The sequence below is a fragment of the Oncorhynchus nerka genome, linkage group LG12, assembly GCF_034236695.1.
Source record: "Oncorhynchus nerka isolate Pitt River linkage group LG12, Oner_Uvic_2.0, whole genome shotgun sequence".
NCBI lineage: Eukaryota > Metazoa > Chordata > Actinopteri > Salmoniformes > Salmonidae > Oncorhynchus > Oncorhynchus nerka.
In genome coordinates, this window is record NC_088407.1 from 89,557,781 (window position 1) to 89,580,984 (window position 23,204).

Here is a 23,204-nt window from a genome sequence, read left to right on the forward strand (position 1 = left end):
TGTCAGTGATCGATCCATCCACCTGACAGGTGTGGCATATCAAGAAGCTGATTAAACGGCATGCTCATTACACAGGAGCACCTTGTGCTGGGGACAATAAAAGGCCACTAAAATGTGCAGTTTTGTCACAACTCAATACCACAGATGTCCGAGGTTGAGGGAGCGTGCGATTGGCATGCTGACTGCAGGAATGTCCACCAGAGCCGTTGCCAGAAAATGTCATGTTAATTTATCTACCATAAGCAACCTCAAACATAATTTGGCAGTATGTCCAAACGGCATCACAACCTCACACCACGTGTAACCATGGCAGCCCAGGACCTCCACATCCGGCTTCTTCACTTGCTTTCAGTATGGGGCCAATAGGACAAGTTCTGGAGTCTAAGCACAGCCAATTAAAACTCCCCTTATATACTTTTAAAACAGTTTGATAATCTCAGAAAAAAATACTTATTTGGAATGACAAATGCACTAGGCTTAACTTGTGCAAGTTAGAGGCCAGTGGATCAGGGTGGGCTTGGCATTCCAAAGCCACTGTTATACCATCAGGCTTTAGGCCCGAGGCACTTGGCCCACTTGTCCCCAACTCCAGAACGTGTCCCACCTTGGTTTTTCAATTAAAAACTCCCTCTGTCAGAACATTTCTCTTCACGATATATCGGCTGTCAAAAGGAGGCACAGACTCATCACATATGCAGTGGGTTTGGAAAATAACCTCTTAGGTTCAAGGTCAACCCCTACTTAAATCTTTCAGCTGGAATCTGGCTGAATCCTAAGCTCAATATAGATAAGAAACCATTTCTATGGAAGGCCTGTGTTGACAGGGGTGTCCTTGTTCGGGTGGGGATCTCTATGCTGGAGAAACTGAAATAATTATACCTCAATAATAATTATACCTATTACTCAACAGCAATTCTGAAGGTGGCATCTTCAAATCAGACCGTTAAGTTCAGACATTTGGCTCGGAAGGGGAACGAGGCATCAGCTCCAACTCTTTGCTTCTGGAGGTCATCTTTTTAACCTGAAAGTTGTGTGGGAAACAGATTTAAACGTGTCATTGTCAGGCCTCCCGAGCGGCGCAGACGTTTAAGGCACTGCATCACTACAGCCTGGGGTTCGTGACCGGGAGTCCAATAGGGTTTGGCCGGGGGAGGCTGTACTTGTCTCATGGCGCTCTAGCGACTCCTTGTGGTGGGCCGGGCGCCTGCAGGCTGACCTCAGTCGTCAGTTTAACAGTGTTTCCTCTGACACATTGGTGCAGCTGGCAACCAGGTGTTAAAAAGCGCGGCTTGGCGGTCATGTTCCAAGTCCATCTGCATAAACTTGCAATAATGTACACTGGTCCACAGATTATTTCGGGGGGTCACATGATACAAGAGCAAGTGTTAAATCTCCTCCCTTTTCCACAGCCCCCACCAAGTCGGGGGGAATAAAGGCTGCTTTCCCTGTTGGCACAAGCGTCTCAGTAGACTTCAGAGGGGAATAAAGGCTAACCAACCGTGTGTGAGTCAGTGTGTGTGTGTGTCTAGGCAGTAGTACTCACTCCTCTGCCATGTGTGTATCCTTCAGGACGTGTACGTAGATGTAGAGGGCCTGTTCGTGTTTCCCCATCCGACCCAGCAGCACGGCCCTCTCCTCCAGAAGACCTGACACAGACAAAATGGCACGGTTAGATTGAAGACACCCAGGGTGCGGTTGCGTCATGGGACCAGCGTCGTTGCCAACTAGCATAGCTGGTGGCATTGCTTAGAATTCTTCCTCATTTAAGCAAAGGTTTATGGAATATTAGAACTAGAGGTCGACTGATAATGCTTTTTCAATGCCGATACCGATTATTGGAGGACTAAAAAAAGCAGACAAATATATATATATATAAATATAAAATATAAATATATAATGACAATTACAACAATACTGAATGAACAATGAACAATGAACATTTTTATTTGAACTAATACATAAATAAAATCTATTTAGCCTCAAGTAAATAATGAAACATGTTCAATTTGGTTTAAATAATGCAAAAACAAAGTGTTGGAGAAGAAAGTAAAAGTGCAATATGTGCTATGTAAAAAAGCTAACGTTTAAGTTCCTTGCTCAGAACATGAGAACATATGAAAGCTGGTGGTTCCTTTTAACATGAGTCTTCAATATTCCCAGGTAAGAAGTTTTAGGTTGTAGTTATTATAGGAATTATAGGACTATTTCCCTCTATACCATTTGTATTTCATTAACCTTTGACTATTGGATGTTCTTATAGGCACTTTAGTATTGCCAGTGTAACAGTATAGCTTCCGTCCCTCTCCTCGCCCCTACCTGGGCTCGAACCAGGAACACATCGACAACAGCCACCCTCGAAGCACCGTTACCCATGCAGAGCAAGGGGAACAACTATTCCAAGTCTCAGAGCGAGTGACGTTTGAAACGCTGTTAGCACGCACCCTGCTAACTAGCTAGCCATTTCACATCGGTTACACTATGCTAACTAGCTAGCCATTTCACATCGGTTACACTATGCTAACTAGCTAGCCATTTCACATCGGTTACACTATGCTAACTAGCTAGCCATTTCACATCGGTTACACTATGCTAACTAGCTAGCCATTTCACATCGGTTACACTATGCTAACTAGCTAGCCATTTCACATCGGTTACACTATGCTAACTAGCTAGCCATTTCACATCGGTTACACTATGCTAACTAGCTAGCCATTTCACATCGGTTACACTATGCTAACTAGCTAGCCATTTCACATCGGTTACACTATGCTAACTAGCTAGCCATTTCACATCGGTTACACTATGCTAACTAGCTAGCCATTTCACATCGGTTACACTATGCTAACTAGCTAGCCATTTCACATCGGTTACACCCCGCTAACTAGCTAGCCATTTCACATTGGTTACACCCCGCTAACTAGCTAGCCATTTCACATCGGTTACACTATGCTAACTAGCTAGCCATTTCACATCGGTTACACTATGCTAACTAGCTAGCCATTTCACATCGGTTACACCAGCCTAATCTCGGGAGTTGATGGGCTTGAAGTCATAAACAACGCAATGCTTGAAGCACAGCGAAGAGCTGCTGGCAAAACGCTGTAAAGTTTGAATGAATGCTTACGAGCCTGCTGCTGCCTACCACCGCTCAGTCAGACTGCTCTATCAAATCATAGACCTAATTATAATAGTATGATCTGGGATCAGGCTAGTTAACGACCATAGGAGTTGACAGGACAGTACAAACAGATCTGGGACCAGGCTAGGTAACGACCATAGGAGTTGACAAGTCAACACAAACAGATCTGGGACCAGGCTAGTTAATGACCATAGGAGTTGACAGGACAACACAAACAGATCTGGGACCAGGCTAGTTAACGACCATAGGAGTTGACAGGACAACACAAACAGATCTGGGACCAGGCTAGGTAACGACCATAGGACAACACAAACAGATCTGGGATCAGGCTAGGTAATGACCATAGGACAACACAAACAGATCTGGGATCAGGCTAGGTAATGACCATAGGAGTTGACAGGACAACACAAACAGATCTGGGATCAGGCTAGGTAATGACCATAGGAGTTGACAGGACAACACAAACAGATCTGGGACCAGGCTAGGTAATGACCATAGGAGTTGACAAGACAACACAAACAGATCTGGGATCAGGCTAGGTAACGACCATAGGAGTTGACAGGACAACACAAACAGATCTGGGACCAGGCTAGTTAACGACCATAGGAGTTGACAGGACAACACAAACAGATCTGGGACCAGGCTAGTTAACGACCATAGGAGTTGACAGGACAACACAAACAGATCTGGGACCAGGTTAGTTAACGACCATAGGAGTTGACAAGACAGCCCAAACAGATCTGGGACCAGCATAGACATAGATACATTTTACATTATGAGTTGTTTAGCAAACACTCCAGAGCGACTTACAATCATTGCGTCCAAAGGACCGCATGCGATCACTAAGAGCAGTCAGAGAGGACAAGACCAACTGTCTCTACCATGACCACTAGGACTCAAAGGACAGCATGCGATCACTAAGAGCAGTCAGAGAGGACAAGACCAACTGTCTCTACCATGACCACTAGGACTGGGAATGGATGGCCAGTATCACCATACTCATATGCCGATTCTCTATGTATTGTGATTCTCATGATTCTCTATGTATTGTGATTCTCATGATTCTCTATGTGTTGCGATTCTCATGATTCTCTATGTGTTGTGATTCTCATGATTCTCTATGTATTGTGATTCTCATGATTCTCTATGTATTGTGATTCTCATGATTCTCTATGTATTGTGATTCTCATGATTCTCTATGTATTGTGATTCTCATGATTCTCTATGTATTGTGATTCTCATGATTCTATATGTATTGTGATTCTCGTGATTCTCTATGTATTGTGATTCTCATGATTCCGTATGTATTGTGATTCTCATGATTCTCTATGTATTGTGATTCTCATGATTCTCTATGTATTGTGATTCTCGTGATTCTCTATGTATTGTGATTCTCATGATTCTCTATGTATTGTGATTCTCAATTGATTAGTGTAGTGTCAACAACGCAGCCACTGCCAGCTAGCCTACAAAGTCAACAACGCAGCCACTGCCAGCTAGCCTACCTCAGCAGTACTGTATCATTTTAATCATTTTAGTCAATAAGATTCTTGCTACGTAAGCTTAACTTTCTGAACATTCGAGACGTGTAGTCCACTTGTCATTCCAATCTCCTTTGCATTAGCGTAGCCTCTTCTGTAGCCTGTCAACTATGTGTCTGTCTATCCCTGTTCTCTCCTCTCTGCACAGACCATACAAACGCTCCACACCGCGTGGCCGCGGCCACCCTAATCTGGTGGTCCCAGCGCGCACGACCCACGTGGAGTTCCAGGTCTCCGGTAGCCTCTGGAACTGCCGATCTGCGGCCAACAAGGCAGAGTTCATCTCAGCCTATGCCTCCCTCCAGTCCCTCGACTTCTTGGCACTGACGGAAACATGGATCACCACAGATAACACTGCTACTCCTACTGCTCTCTCTTCGTCCGCCCACGTGTTCTCGCACACCCGAGAGCTTCTGGTCAGCGGGGTGGTGGCACCGGGATCCTCATCTCTCCCAAGTGGTCATTCTCTCTTTCTCCCCTTACCCATCTGTCTATCGCCTCCTTTGAATTCCATGCTGTCACAGTTACCAGCCCTTTCAAGCTTAACATCCTTATCATTTATCGCCCTCCAGGTTCCCTCGGAGAGTTCATCAATGAGCTTGATGCCTTGATAAGCTCCTTTCCTGAGGACGGCTCACCTCTCACAGTTCTGGGCGACTTTAACCTCCCCACGTCTACCTTTGACTCATTCCTCTCTGCCTCCTTCTTTCCACTCCTCTCCTCTTTTGACCTCACCCTCTCACCTTCCCCCTACTCACAAGGCAGGCAATACGCTCGACCTCATCTTTACTAGATGCTGTTCTTCCACTAACCTCATTGCAACTCCTCCAAGTCTCCGACCACTACCTTGTATCCTTTTCCCTCTCGCTCTCATCCAACACTTCCCACACTGCCCCTACTCGGATGGTATCGCGCCGTCCCAACCTTCGCTCTCTCTCCCCGCTACTCTCTCCTCTTCCATCCTATCATCTCTTCCCTCTGCTCAAACCTTCTCCAACCTATCTCCTGATTCTGCCTCCTCAACCCTCCTCTCCTCCCTTTCTGCATCCTTTGACTCTCTATGTCCCCTATCCTCCAGGCCGGCTCGGTCCTCCCCTCCCCGCTCCGTGGCTCGACGACTCATTGCGAGCTCACAGAACAGGGCTCCGGGCAGCCGAGCGGAAATGGAGGAAAACTCGCCTCCCTGCGGACCTGGCATCCTTTCACTCCCTCCTCTCTACATTTTCCTCTTCTGTCTCTGCTGCTAAAGCCACTTTCTACCACTCTAAATTCCAAGCATCTGCCTCTAACCCTAGGAAGCTCTTTGCCACCTTCTCCTCCCTCCTGAATCCTCCTCCCCTCCCCCTCTCTGCAGATGACTTCGTCAACCATTTTGAAAAAGAAGGTCGACGACATCCGATCCCTCGTTTGCTAAGTCAAACGACACTGCTGGTTCTGCTCACACTGCCCTACCCTGTGCTCTGACCTCTTTCTCCCTCTCTCTCCAGATGAAATCTCGCGTCTTGTGACGGCCGGCCGCCCAACAACCTGCCCGCTTGACCCTATCCCCTCCTCTCTTCTCCAGAACATTTCGGAGACCTTCTCCCTTACCTCACCTCGCTCATCAACTCATCCCTGACCGCTGGCTACGTCCCTTCCGTCTTCAAGAGAGCGAGAGTTGCACCCTTCTGAAAAAACCTACACTCGATCCCTCCGATGTCAACAACTACAGACCAGTATCCCTTCTTTCTTTTCTCTCCAAAACTCTTGAACGTGCCGTCCTTGGCCAGCTCTCCCGCTATCTCTCTCAGAATGACCTTCTTGATCCAAATCAGTCAGGTTTCAAGACTAGTCATTCAACTGAGACTGCTCTTCTCTGTATCACGGAGGCGCTCCGCACTGCTAAAGCTAACTCTCTCTCCTCTGCTCTCATCCTTCTAGACCTATCGGCTGCCTTCGATACTGTGAACCATCAGATCCTCCTCTCCACCCTCTCCGAGTTGGGCATCTCCGGCGCGGCTCACGCTTGGATTGCGTCCTACCTGACAGGTCGCTCCTACCAGGTGGCGTGGCGAGAATCCGTCTCCTCACCACGTGCTCTCACCACTGGTGTCCCCAGGGCTCTGTTCTAGGCCCTCTCCTATTCTCGCTATACACCAAGTCACTTGGCTCTGTCATAACCTCACATGGTCTCTCCTATCATTGCTATGCAGACGACACACAATTAATCTTCTCCTTTCCCCTTCTGACGACCAGGTGGCGAATCGCATCTCTGCATGTCTGGCAGACATATCAGTGTGGATGACGGATCACCACCTCAAGCTGAACCTCGGCAAGACGGAGCTGCTCTTTCTCCCGGGAAGGACTGCCCGTTCCATGATCTCGCCATCACGGTTGACAACTCCATTGTGTCCTCCTCCCAGAGCGCTAAGAACCTTGGCGTGATCCTGGACAACACCCTGTCGTTCTCAAATAACATCAAGGCGGTGGCCCGTTCCTGTAGGTTCATGCTCTACAACATCCGCAGAGTACGACCCTGCCTCACACAGGAAGCGGCGCAGGTCCTAATCCAGGCACTTGTCATCTCCCGTCTGGATTACTGCAACTCGCTGTTGGCTGGGCTCCCTGCCTGTGCCATTAAACCCCTACAGCTCATCCAGAACGCCGCAGCCCGTCTGGTGTTCAACCTTCCCAAGTTCTCTCACGTCACCCCGCTCCTCCGCTCTCTCCACTGGCTTCCAGTTGAAGCTCGCATCCGCTACAAGACCATGGTGCTTGCCTACGGAGCTGTGAGGGGAACGGCACCTCAGTACCTCCAGGCTCTGATCAGGCCCTACACCCAAACAAGGGCACTGCGTTCATCCACCTCTGGCCTGCTCGCCTCCCTACCACTGAGGAAGTACAGTTCCCGCTCAGCCCAGTCAAAACTGTTCGCTGCTCTGGCCCCCCAATGGTGGAACAAACTCCCTCACGACGCCAGGACAGCGGAGTCAATCACCACCTTCCGGAAAGACACCTGAAACCTCACCTCTTTAAGGAATACCTAGGATAGGATAAAGTAATCCTTCTCACCCCCACCCCCCCTTAAAAGATTTAGATGCACTATTGTAAAGTGGCTGCTCCACTGGATGTCATAAGGTGAATGCACCAATTTGTAAGTCCCTCTGGATAAGAGCGTCTGCTAAATGACTTAAATGTAAATGTATGTATTGTGATTCTCATGATTCTCTATGTATTGTGATTCTCATGATTCTCTATGTATTGCGATTCGATACTGCGACTTTGTGATTTGATATTTCAAACATATTGTTCAGTGTACAAAACACAGTGCACAAAACATTAGGAACAGCTGCTCTTTTCCATGACATAGACTGACCAGGTGAAAGATATGATTCCTTATTGATGTCACTTGTTAAATCCACTTCAATCAGTGTAAATGAAGAGGAGACAGGTTAAAGAAGGATTTGTAAGCCTTGAGACATGGAATGTGTATAAATCAAATTAAAAATATCTTACATCAGCTGATATCTCAAAGTGCTGTACAGAAACACAGCCTAAAACCCCAAACAGCAAGCAATGCAGGTGTAGAAGCACGGTGGCTAGGAAAAAAACTCTAGAAAGGCCAAAACCTAGGAACAAACCTAGAGAGGAACCAGGCTATGTGGGGTGGCCAGTCCTCTACTGGCTGTGCCGGGTGGAGATTATAACAGAACATGGCCAAGATGTTCAAATGTTCATAGATGACCAGCAGGGTCAAATAATAATAATCACAGTGGTTGTCGAGGGTGCAGCAAGTCAGCACCTCAGGAGTAAATGTCAGTTGGCTTTTCATAGCCGATTATTCAGAGTTAGAGACAGCAGGTGCGGTAGAGAGAGAGTTGCTGCAGGCAGAACAGCTGAAACTGGAGCAGCAGCACAACCAGGTGGACTGGGGACAGCAAGGAACCATCAGGCCAGTGTGTGTGCTATTCAGAGGGTGAATGGGCAAAGACAAAAGATTTAAGTGCCTTTGAACGGGGTATGGTAGTAGGTGCACCGGTTTGAGTGTGTCAAGAACTGCAATGCTGCTGGGTTTTTCCACACTCAATAGTCCCCCGTGTGCCTCAAGACTTGTTCACCACCCAAAGGACATCCAGCCAACTTGGTAACTGTGGGGAACATTCATGGGCCAGCATCCCTGTGGAACGCTTTCAACATCTCGTAGAATCATAAAACACGGGACGAGATGTTAAAAACTGTCCATTGTGCCAATAGATGGAATGCACTCACATGAGATTTGCCGTGATGTTGACAGAGTGGCATGGGAGGTTTATTTCTTAGACTGGGGTAAGATGTCAATTTTGGGACACATCCTCAGTAGTGTGCCTTCGAATCAGTGGGTGTTTCGGCCTTTAATCACTAAACACCCTCATCAAAGGTGGCCAGCTAAAGGGTAATCAAGCCTTAGCTTGTGTCCCATGCCCAATTAAGATGTCCCACGGGACTATGCAAGGCAGGGGCGTCCTCTTCCCTGAGCCAGCCATACAGCTGACCGCATACCTCATATGCCCTCCTCAAGTTGGAGGGATCTGAATTGGGTTCTCAGGTGGGGGTGGGGGTCATGAAGTTATAGCCCAGCAAGGGTCCTTCCGTTTGATCCAGATCCACTGGCTGCCTCTTTCAGCTGCTTGAGAAACTGCTCTGACGGTCTGCCGCAGAGCCTGTCCATGGATTCCAAGTTCTTTCAGCAACCTGATGATGGAAGAAGCCACGAATCCTCTGCATCCCACTTCAACTGGCCAGACCTTTGCATTCCAGCCACGCTGAGTTGCGTCTGCTGCCAACTCTGTGTAACGAAGTTTCTTACGCTCGTAGGCCTCTTCAACCGAGTTTTCCCACGGGACTGTGAGCTCTATGATGTACACAGCCTTTCGTGAAGGGGACCAGAGTACCATGTCTGGCCTAAGGTTGGTAGAAGCAATCTCTGGTGGAAAAATGAGTTGCTGGCCAATATCGACAAGCATCTTCCAGTCCCGGGCCATGGCTAGGTGTCCAGTTTCTGGCTTTGTAGGAGGATACTTGGGCCTTTTCTGTCCCTCCCGGATGAATGTTGTTGTTTTGACGGGATTGCTTGTTTTTGGAGGTAATGAATTGGTTGCACTCCTCTTGGTCTCAAGTGCTGCAGCCAGGCTCTTGAGGACCTGATTGTGCCTCCAGGTGTAGCGGCCTTGTGAGAGGCTGGTCTTGCAACCTGTCATTATATGCCTGAGAGTCGCTGGAGCTGGGCAGAGGGGGCAGGTCGAGTCCTCGCCATACCATTGATGTAGATTTTTTGGTGATGGAAGCACATCATAAACAGCTCTTATGATGAAACTGATGTTGCTTGCCTCCATTTGCCAAAGCTCACTCCAGTTGATCTTTCTCCTCTCCAGGCCTTCCCACCGCGTCCATTGCCCTTGTTTAGCAAGAGAGACAGCCTTTGCACTTCTTGCAGTCTCCTCCTGTCTGCGCACCTCCTCGACCACCAGCTTCCTGCGTTCAGATGTTGTTGCCTCATGGAACGTTGGTTTGCTTGCTGCCAGGCCAAAGCCTCCTCTTCCATGCTGGATATTCCCCACAATGTCTTGGTGTCTCAGGGCTGATGTTGCTTGCTGCACAGCCTTGGATGATGTCCATTTCCGTCCAGTTTGTAGGAGAGGTGCAGCCTTGCTAATGGTCTGGTCTTTGGAGTCCTTCAATGTCATCTGAAGTCTTACTTTAGAGCACTTGTACTCCTCCGTTAGACTTGTAAGAGGTAGTTCAAGGACCCCTTTGCCATACAGGCCGATGTTACTCAGGCATCGTGGGACACCCAGCCATTTCTTCACGTATGAAGTAATGGTTCGCTCCATCTTCTCCACTGTTGTTATTGGGACCTCATAGACGGTGAGTGGCCACATTACCCGGGAGAAGTCCAAACTGTAGGCACCAAAGCTTGAGCCTCCCAGGCAGTAGGGTCTTGTTGATGTTCTCAAGACCGTCGGCGATGTCCTGCCTTACTTGCTGCACTTGATCTTTATCCCGGAGGCTTTCGTTGTACCATCTACCCAGGCTCTTGATGGGTTGCTCAGACACCGTTGGTATCGGGTCATCTCCAATGCAGAACCTCACATCTTTAAGCTGTCCCTTGACTATGGAGATGCTTCGAGATTTGCTTGGCTTGATTTTCATCCGGGCCCACTTGATGTTATCCTGCAGTTTTGCAAGTAGCCGCCTGGTGCATGCTGCAGTGGTGGTCAGTATAGTCATGTCATCCATGTATGCTCGGATAGGTGGGAGACGGAGCCCTTCCTTAGTTCTCTCACCGCCGACCACCCATCTCGATGCCCTGATGATGACTTCCATGGCCATAGTGAATGCCAGAGGAGAAATTGTACAGCCTGCCATTATGCCTACTTCCAAGCGCTGCCATGTTGTTGTGAAGTCAGGTGTTGTGAAACACAATTGCAGGTCTTGGAAATAGGCCTTTACCAGTGTAGTGATGGGTTCTGGTACGTGGAAAATGTTGAAGGATTCCCAGAGGAGTTCATGGGGAACTGAGCCAAAGGCATTGGCCAGGTCGAGGAAGATGACATAGAGGTCTCTCTTGTCCTTCTTAGCGGTTTGGATCTGGTGCCAAATCATACTAGTATGTTCCAGGCAACCAGAGAAACCAGGAATGCCTGCTTTCTGTACAGATGTATCAATGTACTTGTTCCTTTCCAGATAAGTGGACAGCCTCTGTGCTATTATACTGAAAAAGATCTTCCCTTCGACGTTGAGAAGGGAGATTGGTCGGAATTGACTGATGTCTGTCGCATCCTTCTCTTTCGGGATTAGCACACCACCAGCCCTTCGCCATGCCTTTGGTATTATTTCCTTCTGCCACACTATCCTCATGAGCCTCCAAAGAAAGCGTAGGACATCCGGGGCGTAGAGTACATGTCCCGACGAATAGAGGCTGTTCTTCAGGCATTAGGGGGTGCAACTCAATATTAGGAAGGTGTTCATAATGTTTTGTACACTCAGTGTATGTCTCCTGCAGAGCGACAAGAGTCATGGAAATAAGTGCTGAAAACATGTTGGCTCACTTTTTCAAAAGAAGATGAAGAATAAGCTATAGGATGCGTTTCGGTGCATGTACAGACAACTAGCGCTAGCTAATGCTACCTAGCAAGTACAAATCGATACTTTGAGAGTCAACATATCAATATATCGTCCAAAATAATATTGCAATATGTAACAACATCGAATATTTCCCCACCTAACTATCCCATTCTTACCGTCAAAGGGGAAGTCACTGATAAGACGTCCAGGCTCGTAGCTGCTAGAGACCTCCAGGAAACATAGAAGCTTGTTCCTAAACTCTCCCAAGTCCCCCTCCTCCTTCCCAGCAGCCACTGCAGGAACCCCTACAGGACAAGGAAGACAGAACAGACAGATCCCAGCTGTGGAGTACCTCAGGGCAGTGTGCTGGGGGCTGTGGAGTACCTCAGGGCAGTGTGCTGGTGGCTGTGGAGTACCTCAGGGCAGTGTGCTGGGACTACTTCTTTTTCTGTTATAGATCAATGATACTAGATATTCCTTAGCCCCCTTCCCCAAAAAATGTAATAGTATCAGGTCTTACCCTCGGGCAGGGAGTTGAGGTACTGCTTCATGAGCCCCTGGACCCTCTCCAGGTACAGCTGAATGAGGACGTTATGGAACTCTGGCTCCGTCTCCTCCCAGACGTGTACGATGTGCTCCAGGTAGGGGATAGTCAGCTCCTTAAAGCCCTCCTTCAGGAAGTTCAGGACCTTGTCTCTGGGCAGGGTCTCTACCTCCGTCAGGTCCTCAGTGAAGATCTGGGACAGAGACACACAATATGTACATGACGTATAGTGATACTGAATTGACATTTTCCCCAATGGAGAATCAACGTATTTTAGTATGTATCCTATGACGCTGCCACGTTGAAAGTCACTGAGCTCTTCAGTAAGGGCCATTCTACTGACAATGTTTGTCTATGGAGATTGCATGGATGTTCAAAAGTATGTGAACACGCCTTTAAATTAGTGGATTTGGCTATTTCAGCCATACCCGTTGTTGACCGGTGTATACAATCGAACACACATCCATGCAATCTCCATAGACAAACATTGTCAGTAGAATGGCCCTTACTGAAGAGCTCAGTGACTTTCAACGTGGCAGCGTCATAGGATGCCACCTTTCCAACAAGTCAGTTCTTATAATTTCTGCCCTGCTAGAGCTGCCCCGGTCAACTGTAAGTGTTGTTATTGTGAAGTGGAAACGTTTAGGAGCAACAACGGCTCAGTCGCGAAGTGGTAGGCCACACCAGCTCACAGAACGGGACCGCCGAGTGCTGAAGCACATAAAAATCGTCTGTCCTCGATTGCAACCCTCACTACCGAGTTCCAAACTGCCTCTGGAAGCAACATCAGAATAAGAACTGTTTGTCGGAAGCTCCATGAAATGGGTTTCCATGGCTGAGCAGCCGCACACAAGCCTAAGATCACCATGTGCAATGCCAAGCGTTGGCTGGAGTGGTGTAAAGCACACCGCCATTGGACTCAAAAGAAATTTAGCTTGTCACCAAAAACACTCAAACTTCTACAGATGCACAATCGAGAGCATCCTGTCAGGCTGTATCACCGCCTGGTACGGCAACTGCTCCGCCCACAACCGTAAGGCTCTCCAGAGGGTAGTGAGGTCTGCGCAACGCATCCCCGGGGGCAAACTACCTGCCCTCCAGGACACCTACACCACCCGATGTCACAGGAAGGCCATAAATATCATCAAGGACAACAACCACCCGAGCCACTGCCTGTTCACCCCAATATCATCCAGAAGGCGAGGTCAGTACAGGTGCATCAAAGCTGGGACCGAGAGACTGAAAAACAGCTTCTATCTCAAGGCCATCAGACTGTTAAACAGCCACCACTAACATTGAGTGGCTGCTGCCAACATACTAACTCAACTCCAGCCACTTTAATAATGGAAAAATTGGATGTAAAAATTTATCACTAGCCACTTTAAATAATGCCACTTTATATAATGTTTACAGACCATACATTACTCATCTTATATGTATATACTGTATTTTATATCATCTATTACATCTTGCCTGCCGTTCGGCCATCGCTCATCCATATATTTATATGTACATATTCTTATTCCATCCCTTTAGATTTGTGTGTATTAGGTAGTTGTTGGGGAATTGTTAGATTACTTTCTAGATATTACTGCATGGTCGGAACTAGAAGCACAAGCATTTCACTACACTCACATTAACATCTGCCGACCATGTGACCAACAACATCTGATTTGATTTGAGCAGAGGAAACGCATTCTCTGGGATGCAAATCAAACTTCACCATCTGACAGTCCGACAGACGAATCGGAGTTTGGAAGATGCCAGGAGAATGCTACCTGCCAACTGTAAAGTTTGGTGGAAGAGGAGTAATGGTCTGGGGGTGTTTTTCATGATTTGGGCCTTAGTTCCAATGAAGGGAAATCTTAACCCTACACAAAGACATTCTAGATGGTTCTGTGCATCCAACATTTTGGGGGAGGCCCTTTCCTGTTTCAGTATGACAATGCCCCAGTACACAAAGCGAGGTCTATAAAATAAATGGTTTGTCAATATCGGTGTGGAAGAACTTGACTGGCCTGCACAGAGCCCTGACCTCAACCCCATCGAACACCTTCGGGATGAATTGGAGCACCGTCTGTGATCCAGGCCTAATCGGTCCAACATCAGTGCCCGACCTCATTAATGCTCGTGGCTGAATGGAAGCATGTCCCCACAGCAACGTTCCAACAAACAGTGCAGTCAACTAGGGTAGGCAAAGACGGTTCCAACTCCTGACAATCCCGTCTCACCTTGAGTCCGTCCTCAGGACAGATCTTCAGAACCCAGGGAGAGAACTCAAAGATAATGACCAGATTCTCCATCCCTGACAAGATAATGATAAGAAATGATTAATGGTACGCTCAGAGAGGACAGGGTTTGGACGTGTGAGAATGGTGGAAAGGTTAAAGGTTAACTCATATGGTGTTGTTTGTGGAGCTATATCGACTGTGGTGTTTTCTTCGTTAGTGCCGTCATACACACATCAAACTCTGCTGTGTGGAAAGCCCATTGTATGTTTCAATCCCAGTGTTCATTTACTTGGATGTTTAATCCAATATCGTTAAAAAAAACACATCGGCGTTAAGTTGATGTTGGGAGGTTAACTCACCCAGTCTCTGGAGGTACTGCACCGTCCTCTCATGTCCCTTTAGAGGAGAGTTAGCCTTGGTGGACTGATCCAACAACACCTGTAGGGCTGGGGGAGGAAGAGAGGAGAGTTAGCCTTGGTGGACTGATCCAACAACACCTGTAGGGGAGGAAGAGAGGAGAGTTAGCCTTGGTGAACTGGTCCAACAACACCTGCAGGGGAGGAAGAGGGGAGAGTTAGCCTTGGTGGACTGGTCCAACAACACCTGCAGGGGAGGAAGAGGGGAGAGTTAGCCTTGGTGGACTGGTCCAACAACACCTGTAGGGGAGGTGGTGTAGGTTAGCCTTGGTGGACTGGTCCAACAACACCTGTAGGGGAGGAAGAGGGGAGAGTTAGCCTTGGTGGACTGGTCCAACAACACCTGCAGGGGAGGAAGAGGGGAGAGTTAGCCTTGGTGGACTGGTCCAACAACACCTGTAGGGGAGGAAGAGAGGAGCACAAACAGGGTCAGGAAGAGGTGAAGGAGAGGTGTGAAGGAAGAGAACCGAGGGAGAAAATGCAGAACCAAAGGACGTGTCGCTTGTACGCGAGTACATAATACAATTCAGACGAGAAGAACATATATTTACATTTAAGTCATTTAGCAGACGCTCTTATCCAGAGCGACTTACAAATTGGTGCTTTCACCTTATGACATCCAGTGGAACAGCCACTTTACAATAGTGCATCTAGGTCTTTTAAGGGGGGAGGGGGGAGGGGGAGGATTACTTTATCCTATCCTATAGCCAATAGGCAGGTAGCCTGATATAGCTCCACAAACAACACCATATGAGTTAACCTTTAACCTTTCCACCTGAACAGGTAGCCTGAATCAACATATAGCCAATAGGCAGGTAGCCTAAATCAACATATAGCCAACCTCTTCCTCCCCTAGGTCGTCTGATTGGAGAATACATTTATTTAAAAAATCACCAAATGTTAAGGTTTGCGGGGACGACAATTGCTCATCAATCGGATTGCACAACTTCTTTGGTTAACAACTTCTCTGCGGAACAAGGGTCCAACACTTCACTTACTCCTTCGTCAATGAATCATGCTACAGCCTATATGTTGAGTTAGGCTACCTGCCTATATGTTGAGTTAGGCTACCTGCCTATTGGCTATATGTTGATTCAGGCTACCTACCTATTGGCTATATGTTGATTTAGGCTACCTGCCTATATGTTGAGTTAGGCTACCTAACTATTGGCTATATGTTGATTCAGGCTACCTGCCTATTGGCTATATGTTGATTTAGGCTACCTGCCTATTGGCTATATGTTGATTTAGGCTACCTGCCTATTGGCTATATGTTGATTTAGGCTACCTGCCTATATGTTGATTTAGGCTACCTGCCTATTGGCTATATGTTGATTCAGGCTACCTGCCTATTGGCTATATGTTGATTTAGGCTACCTGCCTATTGGCTATATGTTGATTTAGGCTACCTACCTATTGGCTATATGTTGAGTTAGGCTACCTGCCTATTGGCTATATGTTGATTTAGGCTACCTACCCATTGGCTATATGTTGATTCAGGCTACCTGCCTATTGGCTATATGTTGATTTAGGCTACCTGCCTATTGGCTATATGTTGATTTAGGCTACCTACCTATTGGCTATATGTTGATTTAGGCTACCTACCTATTGGCTATATGTTGATTTAGGCTACCTGCCTATTGGCTATATGTTGATTTAGGCTACCTACCTATTGGCTATATGTTGATTCAGGCTACCTGCCTATTGGCTATATGTTGAGTTAGGCTACCTGCCTATTGGCTATATGTTGATTCAGGCTACCTACCTATTGGCTATATGTTGATTCAGGCTACCTACCTATTGGCTATATGTTGATTCATGCTACCTACCTATTGGCTATATGTTGATTCAGGCTACCTACCTATTGGCTATATGTTGATTTAGGCCACCTACCTATAGACTATGGAATTTCTGTGGTAATTAGGCCTTAATATAATTTTATTTAGAATTTATCAGAATACATTTTCCTGAAATAATTTCAACATGCAGCCCAGTGTATTCCCAATCAGTCTGGAGCAACAGACCATGAAACAGCATACTAACTCTAAATCAGTCTGGAGCAACAGACCATGAAACAGCATACTAACTCTAAATCAGTCTGGAGCAACAGGCCATGAAACAGCATACTAACTCTAAATCAGTCTGGAGCAACAGACCATGAAACAGCATACTAACTATAAATCAGTCTGGAGCAACAGGCCATGAAACAGCAACCAGGCTACTAAATCAGTCTGGAGCAACAGGCCATGAAACAGCAACCAGGCTACTAAATCAGTCTGGAGCAACAGGCCATGAAACAGCATACTAACTCTAAATCAGTCTGGAGCAACAGGCCATGAAACAGCAACCAGGCTACTAAATCAGTCTGGAGCAACAGGCCATGAAACAGCATACTAACTATAAATCAGTCTGGAGCAACAGACCATGAAACAGCATACTAACTCTAAATCAGTCTGGAGCAACAGGCCATGAAACAGCATACTAACTCTAAATCAGTCTGGAGCAACAGACCATGAAACAGCATACTAACTCTAAATCAGTCTGGAGCAACAGGCCATGAAACAGCAACCAGGCTACTAAATCAGTCTGGAGCAACAGGCCATGAAACAGCATACTAACTCTAAATCAGTCTGGAGCAACAGACCATGAAACAGCATACTAACTCTAAATCAGTCTGGAGCAACAGGCCATGAAACAGCAACCAGGCTACTAAATCAGTCTGGAGCAACAGGCCATGAAACAGCATACTAACTCTAAATCAGTCTGGAGCAACAGACCATGAAACAGCATACTAATTCTAAATCAGTCTGGAGCAACAGACCATGAAACAGCATACTAACTCTAAATCAGTCTGGAGCAACAGACCATGAAACAGCAACCAGGCTACTAAATCAGTCTGGAGCAACAGGCCATGAAACAGCATACTAACTCTAAATCAGTCTGGAGCAACAGACCATGAAACAGCATACTAACTCTAAATCAGTCTGGAGCAACAGACCATGAAACAGCATACTAACTCTAAATCAGTCTGGAGCAACAGGCCATTAAACAGCAACCAGGCTACTAAATCAGTCTGGAGCAACAGGCCATGAAACAGCATACTAACTAAATCAGTCTGGAGCAAAAGACCATGAAACAGCATACTAACTCTAAATCAGTCTGGAGCAACAGACCATGAAACAGCATACTAACTCTAAATCAGTCTGGAGCAACAGACCATGAAACAGCATACTAACTAAATCAGTCTGGAGCAACAGGCCATTAAACCGCAACCAGGCTACTAAATCAACAAGGCAGTTAACCCACTGTTCCCCGGGTAGGCAGTCATTGAAAATAAGAATTTGTTCTTAACGGACTTGTCTAGTTAAATAAAAGGTTAAATAAATAAACCTCAGCACTGATGCAAACTTACAACTACCCTCTTCTTTTTAACAATAGCCTGTATAGAAGTGTCTGATACTGCAAAGAAACCACTACCAACGGACACCAATAAGAAGAGACTTGCTTTGGCCAAGAAACACGAGCAATGGACATTAGACCGATGGAAATCTGTCCTTTGGTCTGATGAGTCCAAATTGGATATTTTTGGATCCAACCGTTCGTGTCTTTGTGAGACGCAGAATAGGTGAACGGATCTTCTCCGCATGGAGGAGGAGGAGGTGTTATGGTGTTGGGGGGGGCTTTGCTGGTGAAACTGTGTGATTTATTTAGAATTCAAGGCACAGCCTGTCTACCACAGCATTCTGCAGCAATACGCCATCCCATCTGGTTTGCACTTAGTGGGACTATCATTTGGTTTTCAACAGGACAATGACACAACACACCTCCAAGCTGTGTAAGGGCTATTTTAACAAGAAGGAGAATGATGGAGGGCTGCATCAGATGACCTGGCCTTCACAATCACCCGACCTCAACCCAATTGAAATGGTTTGGGATGAGTTGGACTGGAGAGTGATGGAAAAGCAGCCAACAAGTGCTCAGGATATGTGGGAACTCATTCAAGACTGTTGGAAAAGCATTCCAGGTGAAGCTGGTTGAGAGAATGCCAAGAGTGTGCAAAGCTGAAATCAAGGCAAAGGATGGCTACTTTAAAGAATATCAAATATATTTTGATTTGTTTAACACTTTTGTTTAACATTTTTTGCTTTTACTACATGATTCCATTTGTGTTATTTCATAGTTTTGAGGTAGTCATTATTATTCTACAATGTAGAAAATAGTCATAATAAAATAAAGAAAAACCCTTGAATGAGCAGATGTGTCCAAACTTTAGACTGGTAGTGTTAGTATTCTTCAGACACCGCCACGGCGACAACGCAGTCTTTTTTTATTTTTTATTTAACCTTTATTTAACAAGTCAGTTAAGAACAAATTCTTATTTTCAATGACGGCCTAGGAACAGTGGGTTAACTAGTTGCTCCTACCCTCTACTTTTTTGAACATTTTGTTAAAAATCGCGCAACATTTCAGCGCCCTGCTCTACTCATGCCAGGAATATAGTACGTTCATATGGTTAGAATGTGTGTATAGGAAACCCTCGGACGTTTTTAAAACTGGTTAAATCACGACTGTGGCTATTACATAACGTGCGTTACATCGGAAAGCGCAGGAAAACCTGATCACAGAAAATGGAAATAAATATCCTTGCGCCACTTCCAGCAATTGTTAACAGTGAGCCGAATTAGATAAGACCGAGCATTCAACTCCCACAGCATCCCCATGCAGTCGAGTATCTTGTGAATTTAATCCTCTTTGATTCTTGGTTGAACCGAAAGAGGGGCACCGCTTACCTCCGGTCTCCGCCCAGATCATTCCGGAAGAGCTCTCTCCTGAAATTTTTTCCAAGACGACAGCTAATGATATGTACATCGCCTACGGATGTATTTTATCGCTTATTAACGTTTACTAATACCTAAAGTAGCATTACAAACGTATTTCGAAGTGTTTTGTGAAAGTTTATCGTCTACTTTTTGAATTTAAAAAAATGACGTTACGTTGTGAAATCGCTGTTTTTTTCGTTTATCACACAGTCTACATATAACGATATCTTGGCTTTATATGGCCCGATTTAATAGAAATAAAGACCCAATAGTGTTTATGGGACATCTAGGAGTGCCAACAAAGAAGATGGTGAAAGGTAATGACTGTTTTCTATTTTATTGTGCGGTTTGTGTAACGCCGAAATGCTAATTATTTTGTTTACGTCCCCTGCTGTGCTTTTCTGTTGTAGTGTATTGGTGCATGCTATCAGATAATAGCTTCTCATGCTGTCGCCGAAAAGCATTTTAAAAATCTGACTTGTTGCCTGGATTCACAACGAGTGTAGCTTTAATTTGATACCCTGCATGTGTATTTTAATGAACTTTTGAGTTTTAACTAATACTATTAGCATTTAGCGTAGCGCATTTGCATTTCCAGAGCTCTAGTTGGGATGCAAGCGTCCCAGGTAGAGGTAAGAGGTTAACTGCCTGTTCAGGGGCAGAACGACAGATTTGTACCTTGTCAGCTCGGGGGTTTTGAACTTGCAACCTTCCGGTTACTAGTCCAACGCTCTAACCACTAGGCTACCCTGCCGCTACACGCCACGGTGACAACGCCGTCTACACGCCACGGCGACAATGCTCATTTCCTTAAAAGCATGGAGGAGGTGGTGTGATGGAGCTCATTACCTTTGAAGCATGGAGGAGGAGGTGTGATGGTGCTCATTACCTTTCTGATGCAGGCCCTTCTTCTCATAGAGGATGATGAGCTCGCTGTACTTGTGGGCCTTCTTCAGGATGTACTCACTCTCCTCAATGTGACAGTGGTTATTATCCAGACGCAACAGAGGGGACACCAGGGCCACGTTGGTCTGGAGAGAGGAGAGAGACACTAGATTAAACAGGGACACAGATGAAGACTAGTCCTGGACTGAGAAGCACTCAACCTTTTATCTAGACAGTTTCTCAGTCCAGGACGAGTCTTCAATCAGTGTCCGGGAAACTGACCCTTTGAGGCTATACGCATAAACAGGGTAAAGGGACACAGAGGTACATGGGGGAGTACGTCCGAGGTATCCATACGTACATGCAGGTAGCATTACAATGGAATGGGGGAGTACGTCCGAGGTATCCATACGTACATTAGCATTACAATGGAATGGGGGAGTACGTCCGAGGTATCCATACGTACATTAGCAGTACAATGGAATGGGGGAGTACGTCCGAGGTATCCATACGTACATTAGCATTACAATGGAATGGGGGAGTACGTCCGAGGTATCCATACGTACATTAGCATTACAATGGAATGGGGGAGTACGTCCGAGGTATCCATACGTACATTAGCATTACAATGGAATGGGGGAGTACGTCCGAGGTATCCATACGTACATTAGCATTACAATGGAATGGGGGAGTACGTCCGAGGTATCCATACGTACATGCAGGTAGCATTACAATGGAATGGGGGAGTACGTCCGAGGTATCCATACGTACATTAGCATTACAATGGAATGGGGGAGTACGTCCGAGGTATCCATACGTACATGCCGGTAGCATTACAATGGAATGGGGGAGTACGTCCGAGGTATCCATACGTACATGCAGGTAGCATTACAATGGAATGGGGGAGTACGTCCGAGGTATCCATACGTACATTAGCATTACAATGGAATGGGGGAGTACGTCCGAGGTATCCATACGTACATTAGCATTACAATGGAATGGGGGAGTACGTCCGAGGTATCCATACGTACATGCAGGTAGCATTACAATGGAATGGGGGAGTACGTCCGAGGTATCCATACGTACATTAGCATTACAATGGAATGGGGGAGTACGTCCGAGGTATCCATACGTACATGCAGGTAGCATTACAATGGAATGGGGGAGTACGTCCGAGGTATCCATACGTACATGCAGGTAGCATTACAATGGAATGGGGGAGTACGTCCGAGGTATCCATACGTACATTAGCATTACAATGGAATGGGGGAGTACGTCGAGGTATCCATACGTACATTAGCATTACAATGGAATGGGGAGTACGTCCGAGGTATCCATACGTACATTAGCATTACAATGGAATGGGGGAGTACGTCCGAGGTATCCATACGTACATTAGCATTACAATGGAATGGGGGAGTACATCTGAGGTATCCATACGTACATTAGCATTACAATGGAATGGGGGAGTACGTACGAGGTATCCATACTTACATGCAGGTAGCATTACAATGGAATGGGGGAGTACGTCCGAGGTATCCATACGTACATGCAGGTAGCATTACAATGGAATGGGGGAGTACGTCCGAGGTATCCATACGTACATTAGCATTACAATGGAATGGGGGAGTACGTCCGAGGTATCCATACGTACATTAGCATTACAATGGAATGGGGGATTACATCTGAGGTATCCATACGTACATTAGCATTACAATGGAATGGGGGAGTACGTCCGAGGTATCCATACGTACATGCAGGTAGCATTTGAGCAGCGTGGTGTCGATGATCTGCAGGAGTTTCTTCCTGCTCTTGATGGTGGGAATCCCTTCCATGAGGGGAGACGGGGTGGACGGCTCGGAGTCGCTCAGGTGCTTCACCAGGTGGCTGCGTTTCTGGAATACACACATCACTGTCATTGGGGGTTTTCCTCTGGACCGTGAAGGAGCTGAGGTGGTGAGGGGGTGGGGGATGAGGTGGTGGTGGTGGGGCTGAGGTGGAGGGGGGGGCTGAGGGATGAGGTGGTGGAGGGAGGGGGGCTGAGGTGGTGGAGGGAGGGGGGCTGAGGTGGTGGTGGGGGAGGGGGGCTGAGGGATGAGGTGGGGGCTGAGGTGGTGGTGGGGGATGAGGTGGGGGCTGAGGTGGTGGTGGGGGGGGCTGAGGGATGAGGTGGGGGCTGAGGTGGTGGTGGGGGCACAGGAATATTTAGGAGACAATTTTAGAGGTCCCTAATCTTGGCGGTGAAGATAAATCTGAGCATTTTTTAGCTCATTTCCTGAAATTCTATGCATTTTGCCAAGGATAATTATGTTATCTTGCACAAACATAACATCAACACTGCTAAATTCCGAACTAAAATAAACGCTGCTAAATTCATTATATGGGGAATTTTAAATTCTCCCTGACTGTCTAGTTTTTATTTTGATGATTAAAGAACCAACTAACTACAATATTATCTAGATATGAATCAAGCCAGCAGTGGACTGCAGGGTGACATGCTACTGGATCAACATCCACCTGAGACAGCACAGAGACAAGCCAGCAG

At 46.6% G+C, this 23,204-nt stretch overlaps 1 protein-coding gene across 3 annotated transcripts in view; it reads right to left on the reverse strand.

Moving 5' to 3' along the window:
- Positions 1–23,204, reverse strand: part of vps39 (VPS39 subunit of HOPS complex) — a 50,441-nt gene that overhangs the window by 6,919 nt on the left and 20,318 nt on the right. For all 3 annotated transcript variants that reach the window (XM_065025942.1, XM_065025943.1, XM_065025944.1), the window contains 7 exons: positions 22,414–22,554; positions 20,664–20,805; positions 14,898–14,984; positions 14,539–14,612; positions 12,284–12,500; positions 11,940–12,068; positions 1,544–1,646 (listed from right to left, as the gene is read on the reverse strand). In XM_065025942.1, the coding sequence (XP_064882014.1) occupies positions 1,544–1,646; positions 11,940–12,068; positions 12,284–12,500; positions 14,539–14,612; positions 14,898–14,984; positions 20,664–20,805; positions 22,414–22,554 (893 nt within the window). The remainder of the gene's footprint in view (positions 1–1,543; positions 1,647–11,939; positions 12,069–12,283; positions 12,501–14,538; positions 14,613–14,897; positions 14,985–20,663; positions 20,806–22,413; positions 22,555–23,204) is intronic.